The sequence below is a fragment of the Lampris incognitus genome, chromosome 1 (genome assembly GCF_029633865.1).
Source record: "Lampris incognitus isolate fLamInc1 chromosome 1, fLamInc1.hap2, whole genome shotgun sequence".
Classification (NCBI taxonomy): domain Eukaryota; kingdom Metazoa; phylum Chordata; class Actinopteri; order Lampriformes; family Lampridae; genus Lampris; species Lampris incognitus.
Genome location: NC_079211.1, coordinates 36,655,168 through 36,675,009, shown reverse-complemented (window position 1 = coordinate 36,675,009; position 19,842 = coordinate 36,655,168). Strand labels below are relative to the sequence as shown.

The 19,842-nt window shown below is 42.8% G+C and overlaps 1 protein-coding gene across 1 annotated transcript in view; it reads left to right on the top strand.

Moving 5' to 3' along the window:
• LOC130110425 (cohesin subunit SA-2) overlaps positions 1 to 19,842 on the top strand; it is a 68,679-nt gene that overhangs the window by 37,986 nt on the left and 10,851 nt on the right. The window contains exons 20-25 of the mRNA XM_056277525.1: positions 4,872 to 4,952; positions 8,048 to 8,140; positions 13,408 to 13,576; positions 15,824 to 15,932; positions 16,692 to 17,170; positions 18,579 to 18,724. Of these exons, the coding sequence (XP_056133500.1) occupies positions 4,872 to 4,952; positions 8,048 to 8,140; positions 13,408 to 13,576; positions 15,824 to 15,932; positions 16,692 to 17,170; positions 18,579 to 18,724 (1,077 nt within the window). The remainder of the gene's footprint in view (positions 1 to 4,871; positions 4,953 to 8,047; positions 8,141 to 13,407; positions 13,577 to 15,823; positions 15,933 to 16,691; positions 17,171 to 18,578; positions 18,725 to 19,842) is intronic.

Below are 19,842 nucleotides of genomic sequence, written 5' to 3'. Positions count from 1 at the left end.
GAACAACTTTCGGAGGTTTCGGACAAGGAGGGGAGGTATATATTAGTCTCAGGAAAAATAGATGACACTATCATAACACTGGGTAGCATTTATATCCCCCCTAGAAGTGATTTTGCGTTTTACAGAAAAATATTTGATTTGATGATAGGGGCCACAGCAATTGTCATATGCGGTGGAGACTGGAACATACACTCACTGGCCACTTTATTAGGTACACCTTGCTAGTTCCGGGTTGGACCCCCTTTTGCCTTCAGAACTGCCTAAATCCTTCGTGGCATAGATTCAACAAGGTACTGGAAACATTCCTCAGAGAGTTTGGTCCATATTGACATGATAGCATCACGCAGTTGCTGCAGATTTGTCGGCTGCATATCCATGATGCGAATCTCCCGGTCCACCACATCCCAAAGGTGCTCTATTGGATTGAGATCTGGTGACTGTGGAGGCCATTTGAGTACAGTGAATTCATTGTCATGTTCAAGAAACCAGTCTGAGATGATTCGAGCTTTATGACATGGCGCGTTATCCTGCGGGAAGTAGCCATCAGAAGATGGAAACACTGTGGTCATAAAGTGATGGAAATGGTCAGCAACAATACTCAGGTAGGCTGTGGCGTTGACACGATGCTCAATTGGTACTAAGGGGCCCAAAGTGTGCCAAGAAAATATCCCCCACACCATTACACCACCACCACCAGCCTGAACCGTTGATACAAGGCAGGATGGATCCATGCTTTCATGTTGTTGACGCCAAATTCTGACCCTACCATCCGAATGTCGCAGCAGAAATCGAGACTCATCAGACCAGGCAATGTTTTTCCAATCTTCTATTGTCCAATTTTGGTGAGCCTGTGCGAATTGTAGCCTCAGTTTCCTGTTCTTAGCTGACAGGAGTGGCACCCGGTGTGGTCTTCTGCTGCTGTAGCCCGTCTGCCTCAAGGTTCGACGTGTTGTGCGTTCAGAGATGCTCTTCTGCATACCTCGGTTGTAATGAGTAGTTATTTGAGTTACTGTTGCCTTTCTATCAGCTCGAACCAGTCTGGCCATCCTCCTCTGGCATCAACAAGGCATTTTCGCCCACAGAACTGCCGTTCACTGGATATTTTCTCTTTTTCGGACCATTCTCTGTAAACCCTAGAGATGGTTGTGCGTGAAAATCCCAGTAGATCAGCAGTTTGTGAAATACTCAGACCAGCCCGTCTGGCACCAACAACCATGCCACATTCAAAGTCACTTAAATCACCTTTCTTCCCCATTCTGATGCTCGGTTTGAACTGCAGCAGATCGTCTTGACCATGTCTACATGCCTAAATGCATTGAGTTGCTGCCATGTGATTGGCTGATTAGAAATTTGCGTTAACGAGCAGTTGGACAGGTGTGCCTAATAAAGTGGCCAGTGAGTGTACATCTCAACCCAAAACTAGATTCATCAAAAAACTCATCCGCTACATTATTACATAGGAAAATTAATGTTCTAATGGCAGAATTGGGCATATTCGGTCTTTGGAGAGATTTTTATCCATCAGGCCGTGATTATACTTTATATTCATGCCCCCATGATGTAAACTCAAGGATAGATTATTTTTTTTGTGTTAAAGAGAGACCGCCATAGAATGCATAGTTGCGATATTGGAAGTATTGACTTATCTGATCATGCACCTCTCTCTTGCACTATACATATCAGAGATAACCCGGGGAGAACATTGTGGAGGCTAGATACAAGTGTCCTAAACAACCCCCAATTTAAGACTCAAATGAGAGAGGAAATAAAAATGTTTCTAGAAGAGAATGATGAGAGGTTGATTTGGCTATAGTATGGGATACCTTAAAAGCAGTCGTTAGGGGGAAAATTATATCTTTCTGTGCACATGAAAAGAAAGAAAAACAATTAAGACTAATAAACCTTAATAAAGACTTAAAAGATCTTGAGATACAACATAAAAGGGAATAAAAACCGAATCTGATGACAAAAATAAAGAAAATCAGAAATGAAATAAATATATTGTGTTCACAGGAAATTGAAAAAAAGGTGACATTTACAAAACAGAAATACTATGAGTCAGGCTCAAAATCAACTAAACTTTTAGCAAGGAAGCTACAAAAACAACAAGAGGATAACAGTATACAAAATAAGGGACCCAGACTCTAAGACCATACAATATAAACGAGATGAAATACAAAAAACGTGTGTGTATGTGTGTATGTATGTATGTGTATATATATAATATATATATATATATATATATATATATATATAATGTATGTATGTATGTGTGTATATATATGTATGTATGTATGTGTGTATATATATATGTATATATATATATATGTGTATATATATATGTATATATATATATATATATAGTTTTTTTTTTTTTTTTTTTTTTTTACTTGTAAGTTTGGGGAAAAAACAATGGCAGAAGAAAATTAAACTTATTGTTTTGATATACATTTTGTAATATATACTGCTGTGAAAAATAAAGAATAAAAAAAAAAGCTGTCCTCATTGATAAATAAATGATAGACTTCAACCGAAATCCTCCTGTTATGGGCAATGACCACAGAAGCTCAGACAAAAAAATCTAAACATTTTGCTGTATATTAAAATCAAAAACCTCTTTCATATAAAAACAAAATAGAATTCTATACCAGCTCTCATACACAACTAACGCTTTCTGTGGAATATGTGGTAAAACAAAAAGTAATGGAGAAAATACAAATAATAGGGTGACATGGTAGCGCAGTGGTTAGTGTGGTCACCTCACAGCAAGAAGGTCTTGGGTTCGAGCCCCGGGGTAGTCCAACCTTGGGCGTTGTCCTCTGTGTGGAGTTTGCATGTTTCCTGCGGAAGCTCCGGTTTCCTCCCACAGTCCAAAGATGTGTAGGTCAGGTGGGTCGGCCATACTAAATTGACCCTAGGTGTGTGTGTGTGTGTGTGTGTGTGTGTGTGTGTGTGTGTGTGTGTGTGTGTGTGTGTGAGAGAGAGAGAAAGAGAGCTGGCCCTGTGATGGCCTGGTGGCCTGTCCAGGGTGTCTCCCCGCTCCTGCCACCCAATGACTGCTGGGATAGGCTCCAGCATCCCCGCATCCCTGAGAGCAGGATAAGCGATTTGGATAATGGAATGGAATGGAATACAAATAATAGGCCACAATGAAATCATGGAAATGCATGAAAGGGCAGCGTTAAGAATTCCAGGGCACTTCTAGGCAAGACATGCCCCGCATGGCATTCAAGCACTAGGATTGGCCATTACTCGTTGCCTTCGTTGGTTGGGTTGGTTAGGGCGAGGTTAGAGTTAAAGTTAGCTAATCAGAGGCAGAGTAGAGATGAGTTTTCCTACAATTCTAGTGCCTAGATGCTACGCGGGGCGTGTCTTGCCTAGAAGTGCCGTGGGGTTCATAATAACATGGAACTGCAACATAGCAAATGTGCTTAGCTGGTGAATACTGGAATGGGTAAGTTTGGTTTTTTTTTTTCTGCCCCCCCCCCTTTTCTCCCCAATTGTTTCCGGCCATTTGCCCCATTCTTCCGAGCTGTCCCAATCACTGCTCCACCCCCTCTGCCAATCCGGGAAGGGCTGCAGACTACCACATGCCTCCTCCAATATATATGGAGTCGCCAGCTGCTTCTTTTCACCTGACAGTGAGGAGTTTCACCAGGGGGACATAGCACATGGGAGGCTCACACTACCCCCCCCCCCCCCGCCCCAGTCCCCCCTCCCCCCTGAACCGACCAGAGGATGCGCTAGTGCAGCGACCAGGGCACATACCCACATCCAGCTTCCCACCCTTAAACACAGCCAATTGTGTTTGTAGGGATGCCCGACTAAGCAATGTGATAAGTTTTTGTGTAAGAACAGGAGTTGGTCTACATGCTGCATTGTAAGTGTGGTCTGCTGTACAGTAACTATATCCCCTGCACATGAGACACAAGCTGCCAGTCGTCGGTAATAAAGTGCGCAGTTACGGTGACATAAGATTCTGTAGCAATGGATGTCCATGCATCGCGTGTTGTTTCTTTCCTACCCGCTTTCCGCGATGAGTCCATGACTTTGGTTTTGGTTTTGTTTTAGAGTGTGGGTATCGCTGTCGGTGGAAAAAAACGTTGAGATGGGATGTATCTTGGCTCCAGAGTGTGCAGCATAGTGTGAAAGCTCTGGTTCTCAATGACTGAGTAGGGGAGCAAATCGTTGGCAATAAAAGTTGCAATCGATTTTGTGGTTCGCTTTGCCCTTTCTGAGTTCGGTACAAGCTTTGATATCACTTGTTCAATTGTTCTGTGGTTGGCAGCATCTACAACCGGCTGTTTTTCTTCCAACTCCAGATGGAAACGTGAGATATGGTTTCTCATGTTTGTTGTGTTCCCAAAATATTTTATTTTAGTTAGACACAACTTGCATACAGTGTGGCTCTTGTCCAGGTGCCTTTTTCCTTCAACTTCACAGAAGCCAAAATGCCTCCATACGCTGGCTTTTAAGCCAGAGGGTGCCGGTTGGATTGTATCCAACTTTGGTTGCTTGCTCTGAGCCATCCTCACCAAAACTGAAGAAGTAGCCTAGCTTGGAATATAAACAAGATGCACATGTCGTACGTCCGTTATGTTTAACCATCCAGTTGGTTCAGCAGCAGCCGTAAGTAGCCTACAGCCCAGTCAAGAAATGAGCTTTAAATATCCCGATTGTTGTTTACTGCATTGAGACATAATCTTTTATGAGAGAATCTCGTTGCATGTAAGAATTGATTCCCCCACCCCACTCCTACTGGTAAGTAAATTAATTTTCTCCCCCTGACATACACATGTGCACACAGATCTTGTATCCAAATTGAAGTTGCTAAACAAGAAACTGATTGAGGTCTTCTGGTATAATTTCAGTTCATGGTGCCTGCCTTGAAGTGTGCTGCCTTCCACCTGATCTGGGCAAGGGCAAATGTGACCAACTCTACATTTACTGAGGTATTCTTCTAACATTGGGAAATGTCTCTGCATCATGCCTTACTCTCCAATCTCTAATTCCCCGGACGCTGCGCGACGGCTGCCCACTGCTCCTAGCTATACAGCTAAGACAGGTTAAATGCAGAGGAAGAATTTCCCCATGGGGATCAATAAGTAATAAAATGAAAATAATAAAAAAATAATACCAGTGCTGCTTTCATGAAATGTGTGGTAGAGCAGAGGCTTACAGCTGAGTTCTGAGTTGAAAGAAGGGCTGTATACCAAGGTGATGTGATGGTGATTTAGCTTATCGGTTATGTTTTCACCCAACCATCCAGCAAAATTTAAGTGAACGTCTGGAAAAAAGAATTGGAACAGTTAAACAACTGGGTTGAATGGATGGATGTGTTGGTTTACTGAATATAAAATGTAAGTAAATCAGGAAACACATCCATGAAAAAAAATAGAATGAATGAATGGTTTTTCAAAGCCAAACGTTTATGCCTCAAGCAAGCATGAAAACGTTTTTCTGCTATCAGGGAAATATTATTTGTGGGTTACATTAAAGCTCAATCAGATGTATCATAATTGCGTAAAAATACATAAAGCAGCACCAAGTACTGTTTATGCTTTCACTAAATTCATTTTGGTTGCACAGTGAGATGGCTATGAAAGAATGATGTAATCGCTGTTCAGATCAGTTCCCTAGAAGCCTTGGATTTCGCTCTGCATTTTGTCTGCCACTGGCCATGAAACTTTTTGGGAAGTATAAGGATTGCTTTTTAGCAGTTATTTCTTGTTTCCAAATTCATCAAAGAATAGATAGTATCAAAGTATGGCACTTCACATCATCTGTGAACATAGCTCATCTTCTTATACTGCTTGTAAATAAATATATCTTGTTGGTATGCTATGAAAAAAGTGCCTTGGTTGTCTTTGGACATGCAGGGGTGGCATTGTGTCTAACTGGATGTCCTAAAATTACTTTAAAGCCCTGTCTCTGATGGCATGTCGCTTAAGGACGCCGCTGGAGGCCTACATTATTCACAAAAAGAGTAACTCTCTTAACTGCAACCGGGTGCCAACCTACATGATTCACATACTTGATCTCATAAGCCTACATCTCAACAGTTGGTTGCAAGCTTACCTAATAAATTCCATTAGTGACCAACTCACAGGCACAGCAGTGTGCATCCTGCATATTTCCAGGATTTAGCTGCTTGTTTTATTTACCAGCTCTTATTTACCAGCTAACCAGCTGTGCAGACAACAGGCAATTATCTCTGCAATCTGTTAAAGTGATACTGACATCAAAATCTGAAAATTCCTATTGATGGGCTATGTTCCGAGTTGGAATGTGACTACGGAGAATTTCAGTGGCCAAAACAGTGTGTCTGCGGCCACTCGAGAGAGACCTGTGATTGACTGTAGATGGTGTCCAATGACAAATTGTGTCAGTAGATACGTAGACACCAGTCAATTTGCATATAGGGTGTGTCCATAGCGAGATGCTATAAAACCACGGAGAAGCCGTTCTTTCACCCCCTCCTGCTAGCTACTTGGCTCGAGTTTGTGCTATTTTGCTGAGACTTCATTATCGATCTTGCTACGACGTATTGCTATCTATCTAAATATCTATCATCTATTTATCTAAGTTATTTGTATCACCAAACATATTATTCGCCAAGTTATATTGCACTGCCGTGCCGTAGGCCTACCACCATGCCGTGGTCGCATGCAAAATGTGTGGTCACCATGCCGTGGTCACCATGCCGTGGTCACATGCGAAATGCGTGGAAAGACAGTAGCCAATAGCGTTGAATTCATAAAACCACACCTATTTTCGGTTATGATTCAAACTCCCAATGTTAAAAAATTTGTTCAGAAAGGGCATGTCAGTCTCTCTTTAAGAGTGCATCCAAGCCCACAGAATTGGCTCCTTCGTCACTCTCTTTCGTTGTTTTTCTCTTTCGTCATCTCTTGGTCTCATTCTCCCATGTTCTTTTTCGCTGTCAAGCCCCCATTTCTCCTTTTCTCTCTCACTCTGTTTCTCTGTCCCCAAGACAATGGGCGGCATGATTACCAGTGCAGCTATTTGGGAGTTTATGTAAACCAGGGTTCCAAAGCAAGCAAGCATATCCCTCCCTGATTCATAGCCATTTCCATTTCACACATGCAGAGTGGTTCATTAACACAAGACAATGCTGGCAAGTTTTGGCCATAGTTGGAGAATTTGTCTACTCAACTATGGACAGCAGAGTGGTCAACTGACGAGGGAGCTGTCTCTTTGACTGGAGGACTGTGGCTCAACAAGCTCCTGTTTCAGAAGGCCTCTACCCTTCTGATGTGCCTCTGAGCAAGACATGGAATCCCAATCAGTCTCTGGAGTGCTGCTAGATTTGATGCTGCTGATCCCTTAATGAATTTCCCAAAATAACCAAAAAAGTAGTGGATGATGATGATGATAATAAAGTTGGATCATTGATCCAAAACTTTTTTCCTAAAAAAATTGGCAGTAAAACATCGAAAGTTGGAGCTCATTGGATAATGCATTGGCAACAGTAGCGATTAATTGCCTTAGTTTTTTTTTATTGGCCCATCACTTTAAATTTGAATATTAAATTTGAATACCAACCATCTCAAAGATGAATAGAAGAATTTTATGTTTTAAATAAGTAAATAACCAGAGAATGCTGAAAGTTAGGCAAGAATAATGAAAACTCAAATCACCCAATTTAGTCAGGAGGTGGCAATAGTAAGACACATAATATTAGCCTTTTGTGAAATAGATGGCAATGACAGTGAACCCAATCATCCAAAGACGATGGAATATTTACGTTTTTGAAAATGTAGCACAATGTTTATGTTCATGTTTTGCACATAACGTTTTTCTGAAAGATTCTTGTCTCTAATTACGCCCCCCACGTCTACTTATTTGTACAAACAGAAAAATATGTCAGACAACTGACATCTGGTTAGCTCGATGAGGCTAAAGTGACAGCCCTATATATTCTTTTGCTTTTTGTTTTAAATGCAAACAGTTGGACGCATGGAGACATTTTTCACAACTCTCTCCCACCCCTGCCCTCATCTCTCCCTATGCCCTCAACTTCCAGGTTCAGCTAAAGCGTCTGAAGAAGGAAATGCATTCGTTCTGCAGTGTGTGTAAGCATTGTCTGTCTCTGGGCCAGGCTGAGATTAGAGACCAGGTTAGAGTTCTCTTATATTGGCATCATCTACTACATAAACCATCCATCCACTATCCAAACCACTTCTTCTGCTCTCAGGGTCGCGGGGATGCTGGAGTTTTTCCCAGCAGTTATTGGGCGGCAAGCGGGGAGACACCCTGGACAGGCCGCCAGGCCATAAACCAAGTGTAGCCAGTGTATTCAGGGACTTGAAATTATAGGCGAGTGATTTGTAGAATTTAGAAGTGTGTTTATGCCTCTTTGTTTATCTGAGTATAACTTCCCCTCTTTTCTAGCTCAAGGGTTAGTGCTGTACACATGTACATAACTTATAGTCTTGTTGGTTGTTTGATCTTCACTCCATTCTCCTGTTTTGTTTTTTTGTTTTAAGTTAGCTGGAGCTCCTTCTTAGACTTAAATGCTGTGTGTGTGTGGCGGGGGGGGGGGGGGTTCAGAGAGAGAGATTTCGTCAACATTCCAAAACCCCATTTCTTTCTTGTCAATGGAGAGCAGGGAGGAGCTATCTTTTGAAATGAATGTCTCATTTAATCTTTAGGAGAAACAAATCTCGGACAACCTTTTGTATTGGCTCCAAGTTGAACATAGCAGAGGTCTTGGGTGTTAACATGTTGTTATCTCTATGCATCCCTATTTAGTTAATGTAATGGAGGACAGCTCCCCTTCTGGTCAGGTTATGCATGTGCAGTGTATTGCCCCTTCTAGGCGGGAGTCTCTTGTCATGCGCAGTTGTGGTGGTGCGGATGCCGAGAGCAAGTTGCTGGTCGCTTGGTATCGTGAAGAAATGGAGTGAATAAAGTCGGTTTCACTGAAGATAAACGTCGTGTTTATTCAGAACAAGTTTAGTAGTCAACATTGGTAGCAGAGGACGGTTAGCAGAAAATGGCTTCTGCTAGCTACAAAGTTCCACCGAAGTTCGATGAGTCCCGACCGTACGAGAGTTGGAAAAATGAATTTGCTATGTGGAAGCTCGTTACTGAGCTGGATAAGAAGAAACAGGCCCTTGCTGTCGTCCTGGGGCTTGAAGGAAGGGCAAGGGATATCGCCATGGAAATACCCGCTGCAGACTTGAATACAGATGGGGGTATGGACGTTTTAATTGCAAAACTAGATGGAATGTTTCTCAAAGAAGAGAGGGACCGCGCTTACGATGCTTATTCGTATTTTGACTGTATCAAGAAGGACAGTTCTGTGTCCATGGCGGACTATGTGATTGACTTTGAGCAGCGATACAATAGAATGAAAAAGTATGATATGACTCTTCCCGATGCCGTATTAGCTTTTAAACTTTTGGATACGGCTTGTCTAGACGAGAAAAATAGGCAAATGGCGCTGACAGCATGTACGGACCTAACGTTTGCGGCAATGAAGTCCGCGCTCAAGAGGATTTTTGGAGGGAAAATACAAGTCGACGCGACTAATGGCATACAAGTAAAAGATGAAGTGTTCTACACAGAGCAGCGCTCGCGAGGAAGATTTAAACGAACAAGTAACGTTGTGCAGCAAGCTGGACAAGAGTCACAGACAACACAGGTTGGACAACAAAAGCCACCGTTACAAGGTACTAACCCACTGGATAGGTTCGGTAGGCGATCAAAATGTGCTGTATGTCAGAGCACGTTCCATTGGGCCAAGGACTGTCCCCACAAGAATAGCGAGCCAGCAAAAGTAGAGGACACATTGTTTACCAAAGCCTCGCTGTCTGAATCAGCATCAGAGATCTTTCTGACTGAGTCGTTAGGGACAGCTATCATTGATACTGCATGTACCCGCACAGTATGCGGAGAAAAGTGGTTGGAAAATTTTGTCGCAGACCTCAGTCTAAGCCAAGTGAACCAGATAGCGCAAAGTGAAATTCCAAGCAGCAGACCATTTCGCTTTGGAGATGGGAATATAGTACATTCCTCCAAAATACTGAAACTGCCTGCAAAAATAGGACAGACAAAATGTCAAGTGGAAACTGAAGTAGTTAAAGCTGATATCCCACTGCTTCTGAGTAAGACTTCACTGAAAAGGGCAGGGACCATTTTGGATATGGAGAATGATAGTGCTGTGATGTTTAATCAAAATATCCCTCTTGAATTAACCAGCTCGGGACACTATTGTATAGATATCAGAGACAAGAGCACAGAAACAAAGCCAATAGAAACTGAAGCACTGACGGCTCCAGAGAACAGCCTGAATGAAGATGAGGTCATCACAGTCACAGAAAATATGACCGCAAATGAGAAACACAAAGTTCTTCTGAAATTGCATAAACAGTTCGGTCACGCCTCCGCCGAGAGGCTACAGCGGCTCATCCATAGCTCTGGAAATAAAGACACAGAGTGTGACACGATTTTGCAGCACATAGTACAGGACTGTGACATTTGCCAGAGATACAGCAAGACGAAGCCAAAGCCTGCTGTGGGCTTGCCTCTTGCTTCAACGTTTAATGAAACGGTGGCAGTAGATTTGCATGAGTTGGAACCAGGGGTATGGTACCTCCACATCATTGATCAATTCACAAGGTTCAGCGCAGGAAGCATTGTAAAAACCAAGAAGTCCTCAGAGATCGTCAAGTCATTTCTTCATACATGGATAGGAATCCACAGCGCCCCCCAGAGGCTCTACAGCGATAACGGAGGAGAATTCAATAATGCAGAGTTCCGTGATATGGCTGAGAACTTTAACATTGAGACGAAAACAACAGCGGGATACAGTCCCTGGAGCAACGGACTAATGGAGAGGCATAATCAGACCCTCACCGACATCATTCTGAAGGTCAGGCGAGAAAGTGGCTGTGACTGGGAAACGGCCCTGGACTGGGCTCTTATGGCTAAGAACAGTATGCATAATGTGCACGGCTACAGTCCACGTCAACTTGTGTATGGTTTGAATCCTAACCTTCCTTCTGTACTGGTTGATAAACCACCCGCAGTAGAGGGTACTACTATGAGTGCTAGAGTAGGAGAGCACATTTCGGCCCTACATGCTGCTAGAAAAGCATTCGCTGAAGCAGAGTGCTCAGAAAGGATAAGACGAGCACTACGTAAACAGCTCAGAGCTACAGATGAAAAATATGACATGGGTGACAAGGTGTATTACAAACGAGCTGAATGTAATGAGTGGAAAGGACCAGGAATTGTTATTGGTCAGGATGGAGCTGTTGTTTTTGTAAGGCATGGTGGAATCTTAGTGCGAGTACATCACTCTAGACTTTCCAAGGTGAACACAAGGGTTAACGAAGAACAAATGGTACAAAATGAAAATGATGCTGAAACAGTAAATGATGAACAAGACACAGAAACAGGAAATGATGAACAAGGTATAAACAATGTAGCTGATGATTTAGCCAGTGAACAAAATAGAGAGAATGAGTTACCTGAAAGTAATGTTGCACAAACTGAAATGGCCCATAAGCCTAATGCACATGATAATCCTGTCCCCTCTGCAGGTATGAGTTTAAAAACAGGACAGACTGTAACATATATGAACAGAGGTGACAATACTCTACTTAGAGCAAGAGTCTTGGGGAGAGCAGGCAAAGCTACAGGGAAATATAAAACATGGTATAACATGCAACATCTAGAGAATAATGGAAGTGATGGGCAGAAGGTATCAGTTGATATCTCAGAAGTTGATAATCTCCACATAGAAACAGACAGAGAAGCTGATGTACTTATAACGAAAGACATCTCATTTGATGCAGCTAAACAGGAAGAAATAAAGAACTGGCACAATAATAATGTCTTCGAGGTAGTTAAAGATGCAGGTCAGAAATGTATCTCTACTAGATGGGTTTGTAGTCTTAAAGAAACACCTAAGGGTATTGTGCCTAAAGCACGACTGGTTGCCAGAGGTTTTGAAGAGATAAATATTCAAGAGCTACAAAAGGATTCCCCTACATGTGCTACTGATTCACTTAGACTTATGTTATCAGTGATATGTCAAAACCAGTGGGAAGTGCATTCTATGGACATCAAATCGGCATTTTTACAGGGTATGGAGCTATCCAGGGATATTTATATCCGCCCCCCTACAGAAGCAGGCTGTGAACATGTTGTATGGAAACTTAAGAAATGTGTTTATGGACTTGCAGACGCATCACTATATTGGTACAACAAAGTGAAGGAAATCATGCAGACTACTGGTGGTAGAGTGTCTCAGGTGGATCCAGCAATATTTTATTGGTTGGATGAGCAATGTAAGGTCACTGGGGTGCTTGCATGTCATGTAGATGATTTTCTTTGGTCAGACACGAAAACTCAACTCGCTGACTGTCTCACAAAGAAAGGAGAATGGGACCCGGGTTAAAAGGGTGTTGGATGGACAATTGATTTTGTTCTCAAATGTTTCCATGACATGTTGATTTCTCTGGAAATGTATGTTCCATAATTCACGCTGTGAATTTCATTTTTTTTGTTCTCTGTTTATTTCTTTAAAAAAAGAGAATGAGATTGTTAACATGTTGTTATCTCTATGCATCCCTATTTAGTTAATGTAATGGAGGACAGCTCCCCTTCTGGTCAGGTTATGCATGTGCAGTGTATTGCCCCTTCTAGGCGGGAGTCTCTTGTCATGCGCAGTTGTGGTGGTGCGGATGCCGAGAGCAAGTTGCTGGTCGCTTGGTATCGTGAAGAAATGGAGTGAATAAAGTCGGTTTCACTGAAGATAAACGTCGTGTTTATTCAGAACAAGTTTAGTAGTCAACATTGGGTATGTTTGCTGACATACCCAAGATGACTGGGTATATTAGGATCAGTCATCTTTGGGGCCTTCACAAATTTTACATTAGAGCATTGTTGTTTGCAAGCCTGTGGCATGGTGGTGTAGTGGTTAGCGTGGTCCCCTCACAGCAAGAAGGTTCTGGATTTGAACCCCGGGATTGTCCAACCTTGGGGGTCATCTCAGGTCATCCTCTGTGTGGAGTTGGCATGTTCTCCCCATGTCTGCATGGGTGTCCTCCAGATGCTCTGGTTTCCTCTCACAGTCCAAAGACATGTCAGTCAGGTGAATCGGCCATACTAAATTGTCCCTAGGTGTGAATGTGTCAGCCCTGTGATGGACTGGCAGCCTGTCCAGGGTGTCTACCTGCCTGCCACCCAATGACTGCTTGGATAGGCTCCAACATCCTGCGACCTGAATTCAGATAAGCAAGCGGCTTGGATAATGGCATGGATGGATGGATGTTTGCAAGACTACCCCCCCCAAAAAAAGGCATAAAGCAAATAATGTTTTTAGTCTGTTTACATGTGTTTGCATGTCTTATGTGTGTCTTCTTTTTACAGGCATTTGAGCTTTTGTGTGACTTGCTGCTACTGTACAGCACAGGTTCAGTTCGTTCTGAGCCTTCCCTCCGTTTGCTGGCCAGCCTGCCCTCTGATTCTCTGCGCTCTGAGTTGGCTGCCTTTCTCCTGGACTTCATCTTCACTGACCCTGAGGATGACGAGCTCACTGGTACCTCCTCTCATCTTGTCCAAAATCTCCCCACCTCTTTCACAGGAGGGGTTCTACCCTGAAAGTAGAAATATGCCATTTTGAAAAAACACTTAAGCCTCTTTTACTTGCCAATTTTGAAAATGATTTAAAGTATTGATGGTGCTGCTTAAAGAACAAAAAAAAAATTATGCCACTGAATGGCAAATATGAATTGGTTCAATTTAAAGTTCAGACAAGGATATTTTTCCCCAAGCTAGAGATGTTTATAACTCAAGAAATAAACTCAAATATTCAAAACCTCCTGTCAAAGCTGTCCCATGAGACACCACAACATATGTGACAAGAGACAGGGTTTGTATGGGTGCTTGAAATCCTTGAAAATGCTTGAATTTTAATGTTGTGTTTTTAAGGTTTGAAAAATGCTTGAATATTGGGTCTAGTGCTTGTAAATGCTTGAAATTGTAATCATATACGTATATTTCACAACAAATAGCAATCTCACTCAATAGACCGCTTATTAAAGAGAGAGAAATAAAATAGTCAGGAGAGGAGAGGACGCTGGCGCATTTGGCTGCTGCTTCTCCCTCCGAAAGTTTTAAGTTTTGCTTTCCTTGCTGCTACTTTTGCTACTTCTTTTTGGCAAATCTACTACTTTTCGCTCTGTCCTTTCAATCGGCTGACCAAAACGGACTACGGATAACCAACCTACGTGGATCTCAAACAAACCTCCACGGCAGTGCTAGGCTACTGCTTTAGGACACCTCTCGGTGTTCTAAGCGTTAGCTTGGACACTTACCGGTGTTGACGGTCTTCTTCCACCGCTACGCTGAAAGGTAGCCCCCAGGCAGGACTCCACCTGTCCCGACGCGGTTTTACCCTTGCTGGCTGGGACTGCTGCTTTCCTTTCGAGCCAACCTAACTCCCATCTGACGGACGTCTTCCACCTCCGTTCAGCTCAAAGGTAGTCCCCGGGCAGGCTTTCACCTGTCTCGGTGCGGTTAGCACTCGCTGGCTGGGACCGCTGCCTTCTACCTTAGCCAGCTAGCTCCCTTCAGCTCCCAACCTGATGAGCCCAGGCGGGCTAGTCTCTCCATCTGCTTGTTCCACCTTCTATCCCTTCGTCTGTCACAGCCATCATTCACCTCCAACGCTCTCCTTCTCAGCCTCGGTCATGGCGCTACGCTACACATCCATGCAACTCCTCCAGCTAAACCACCAAACACCTCCTTCCACTGAACTCATCGCCTCAATAAAAATTCTCATTCTCAACGAATTTATCACTGACAACAAACTGGACCTACTCTGTCTCACTGAAACCTGGCAAAAACCCCTGGACTGTCTGCACTTAACCAAACCACTGTTATCTGTCCTGTACGCGTGTTCACTTGTCTCTGTTTGTGTTTGTGTGCTCCTATGTAAAGCGTCTTTGAATATTAAGAAGCGCTATACAAATTTGATTTATTATTATTATTATTAGTCAGATTAAAAAATGTTAACTGCGCTCTCTGGTGGGCTTCGCGTGAGCCTTTGCGTGTGTGACATGCTGGTCTGTTGTCATGTGTGACATTGCCCCCAAGCGGACAGAGCGTCGGACCAACATGCCGGGAGGATGTCATTTTAATGAACGGTGGCTGGAAAACATAAAATATAAAACATGGCTCAAACATGGAGCAAACCGACATGTGGCATACTGCAAAGTATGCAGAAAAGAGATTCGTCTTTTCGCAATGGGAGAATCTGCACTCTAAAGTCACATGAAAGGTAAATCACACAGGTTTACTAGCTACCACATTAGCCCTACATGTTAGTTATAATTGATTTATGCTAACCGCTAGCTACATGCTAGGCGTACGTGATGTAGAAGCACTGTGCTATATAGGATGTGTAAGTGGTAGGATGATTCTGACCGGCCGCACCGCTCTCACCTGTGGGGTGTTTGTATCTCGAGACCGATCACCGCATGACTGTGATCGGTCGGGGCGGGGGTCTCGACGGGGTGTATCGGTTGTCGGTTATTCAGCCGGGGGAGGCTGAATCTTTTACTGTATGTCCTATTACTGTGTATGTAGGCTATGTATGTATGTATTGTGTGTATATGTGCACACACATACATACACACTATATTTTAAGCATCTTACTGATACTTGAGAGTAAGTTTTAAAAAAATATATAATTTCCCCTTATTTTTGGTGGTAGGAAAAAAGCATCAAGATCTGCTGAGAGCATTTCAAAACCCAGGTCCTACAGTGGGGGATTTTTTTCCAGCCGACAAGCCTCGCATCAAACACAGCTACATCCACACCAGCAATCAGGAGTATGGAGAGTGCAGTGGAAGCAGCCAGTGGAGTAACAGCTCCCGTCTACCAGCCTCTCGGTCTTCTAATTCACATCAAACAATCAGCAAGACCCCAAGCAACTTAACTTCATATGTTAACTCTAATCCAACACTGAAAGCAGAAATATGTTGGGCAATAAAAGTTGTAACCAGTCACTATTCCTACAAGTCATGTGAGAACGCAGAAGACATTTTCCGAACCATGTTCCCTGACAGTGACATTGCAAAGCAGTTTTCTTGTGGAGAGAGAAAAGTGGCATACCTCGCCACATTTGGGATTGCTCCTCATTTCTCTTCCTTAATGAAGAACATAGCGAAGAAGGAGTCTGGATATGTACTTCTGTTTGATGAAAGTCTAAATCAGGAAATGAAGAAGTGCCAGATTGACATGCATGTGAGATTCTGGAACAATAACCAAGTACATTCAAGGTACCTGACATCATTTTTCTTGGGTCATCACACTGCAGAGCAAATTCATGCAAAGATTGAAAAGGTGTGTTCAGATATAGGCTTCCAGAACCTGTTTCAGTTGTCGATGGACGGCCCAAATGTGAATTGGAAGGTCTTCTCTCTGGCCCAGCAGAACACTGAAAAGCAAACTGGGAGGAAAATGCTAAATGTTGGAAGTTGTGGTTTGCACACACTACACAATGCCTTTAGAGCAGGCTGTGCATCCACAGACTGGGACCTAGGAGATGCTCTGTCCAGCCTTAAATGGCTATTTAAGGATGTCCCCGCTCATAGGGAGGACTACACAGAAGTCACTGGTTCAACATCCTTCCCTCTTGACTTCTGTAGTCACCGATGGCTGGAAAATGTGGAGGTGGCTAAGCGTGCTCTTCAGATTTTGCCCTCTCTGAAAACATACATCAGTGCTGCCAAATCAAAAAAGGTTACAGAACCGTGCACAAAGTCTTTCAAGAAAACTGAGATAATTGTGCACGACGACCTCTTCCCAGCAAAACTCAACTTCTTTCTAATGGTTGCCAGGGAAATCACACCATTTTTGAAGCTATACCAAACTGACAAACCCATGCTGCCATTTATGTGCAATGATCTCACAACTATGCTGAAAAGTCTAATGGAGAGGTTTGTCAAGTCGAGTGTGATGAAGAATGCAACTAACCCTGTAAAGCTTCTCAAAGTGGACCATGAGGACACAGATAACCACATGGATGTGACCAAACTGAAAGTTGGATTTGCTACAGAGCGAGCCTTTGAGGAACATGTGAAGAACTCTGGAGCGGAGAGGCTCAGGCTTGAGTTCAGGCAGAGCTGCAAGCTTTTTTTGATGAAGATGGTGTCTAACCTTTTGAAAAGGCACCAGTTAAATATCCTCTGGTGAGGAGCCTGTCTTTTCTGGATCCAAGGGTGCGCCTCAACAACGAAGAGTTGAGTGTCCAAAAACTCACCACTACTCTCAGACTTCTTGTGGAAACTGGCCGCATTGAGGGAAAGTGCTGTGATGATGTGCTCAGGGAGTTTGGCCACTTTTTTGACCACAACCTGATGTCAGCCTCAGATTACTTTACAAAGTTCAGTCCACAGAGTGATAGATTGGAGGAATTTTACCATGAACTTTTATCCAACAAAGCAGAGTTTCGCCATCTATGGGAGGCAGTAAGACTTGCCCTACTCCTCTCGCATGGTCAAGCTTCTGTTGAGAGGGTTTTTTCCATTAACAAGGAGATGATGGTGGAGAACCTCAAAGAACATTCACTGATTGCTCAGCGGATCATCCATGACCATGTGCGCTTTGTTGGGGGGCTGCAAAACATAGGGTACACAAACGAATTGCTCCTTTCTGCATCTGCTGCCTGGCAAAAGTACCACATGTACCTAGATGATGAAAAACGTCAAAAGCAAGATCAACAGAAAAAACAGAAGAGAAAAGCATTAATGGATGAGATAACAGAGATGAAGGTGAAAAAGAAGAGGATGTGAAAGTCCTGGTGAAATCTGCTGATAGCAATGCAGAAAAAGCTGAATCAGAGGGCAAACTACCTCATTTCAAAGTCAAACGGACTTAGAAGAGCAGCAAAAGAAAAATAGAAAAATCTTGAGGCTTTGGAGAAAACATTGGCAGAGAAGATGAAGGAACTGAATGACGCTCTTTAAATGGCACTCCTTAGCCATTTGGCCGCCGCCTTACCTTGAAGCATTTTGAGTCAGAGCTGTTTTTTTCTCAACAGAAAGGGCCACTAACTTAAGTTGATTTGTTTTTTGATTGGTTTTCTGATTTGTTTTGATTTGCACAACATGCACCTGAGTTAATGTGTTCTGCAACAGTGTGGTTAATAAAAAAGAGAAAATGCCATTTTGAGTGTGCATGAATTTGTCTCACATTATTTAATTTACAACTGCTTACGGTACTGGAAAAGCTTGAAACCTGACCTTGAAAGTCCTTGAAAAGTACTTGAATTTGACCATGAAAAAGGTGTACGAACCCTGAAGTGACATGGTTCTTTGTTTCATAGGAATTCTGCTTTCATATTGTGTAAAAAAAACAAAAACAAAAAAGCTGCCCATTCTCAAACCAAAAACCTGTTTACTGAGATGCTGCTCGTCTCTTGCTTTAAGTTGTATTTCTCTTACGTCTGAGCAATACCTCAAAGCTTTTTCACTTCCTCCTCCTGCTTATATTTTCACATATCACCATTGCTCTGTTACTACCCCTGCCTCCAGGTGCAAGGCAGGAGGAAGAAGAGGAAAAGATGAAGATAGCTGCTCTTCAAAGGAAGCGAATCCAGCTGGCCGGCTACTGTAAACTGGTCATCCACGGAGTACTGGACCTCAGTTCTGCCACTGACCTGTTCAAACACTACAGCAAGGTGAAGGCAGGAGAAGGGTTGGTAGAGTATGGATGGGTTGAATTGATCGTATAAGAATGGACCACGCAACACCAATCTGTCTCTCAGTAAAGATGCCAAAATATCGCCATTTTGCATTGCCGCCATCTTTCTTGCATTTGCGCAGTAGATGAAAATTGGAACCGAGTCTACACAATCGGGAAGGAAAGTGGAGCGAGTCCCATGTGTCTGCCTTTCGTCTGTCCATTATACGTACACCCCTTCACGTTGCACTGTGATGTGATAATGTGCTATGACATGCCTGTTGCTAACATGCATGTCATACCACACTGTTATGAATATCATCAAATAACTTTTGTAAAGTAAAGTTACACAAGATAAATATTGGAAGAGATGTTAATGCAAAGGGAAATATTTGGAATGTCAGAACACATAGTAATGCAAGTAAACAGACAGGCTCTGTTTACTTGCATGGGTGTTGGTGGTGTTAAATTGTACAGGAAATACCCACTAGAGAGCATGAGAGATATTTTGGCTTCACTTTTCTGAAGCACTCATGTTGTCCATTTCTCAGTCTGGTAGGGAGAGGTGGTGAAACATGAATCTATTATTCAGTCTATATCTCAATTTGAAAATGGCTTCCCATTCATTTCAACGCAACTTGATCAACCAGCACATACAATGTGAAAATTTACTTTGCTGTTTCCATTTCTGTGTTTTTGGCCCAGGAGAGTAAGCACATTTGCGTCTTGTTAGATATTTCACTAATAGGCACACTCATTCACTCTCACTGTGTGATCAGCTACCATTGGTCGAGTCAATGACCGTCAAGGTTACATTCTGTTCACACCCTGAGATGACATCAATAAATCAAGAATTAATTCAAAGTAATTAAAAATTCTGTCCCTAGAATCAATATTTTAATCATTCAAGACTTTTTGGACTTGAGGATATCTTAAAACTTTGAGTATTGCCATTGGCAGTTCATGGTGGAAAGGGCCCATTCCTATTGGCCTAAGGAGGAAGATTATGTGTGGGGGGGAGAGGAGGAGAGAGTAAATAAGAAAGGGGTGCTTTATTGAGTCCACAGTGGGAGAAAAAGAGATGCAATACACAGAGCACCATCAGGACGCTGCACA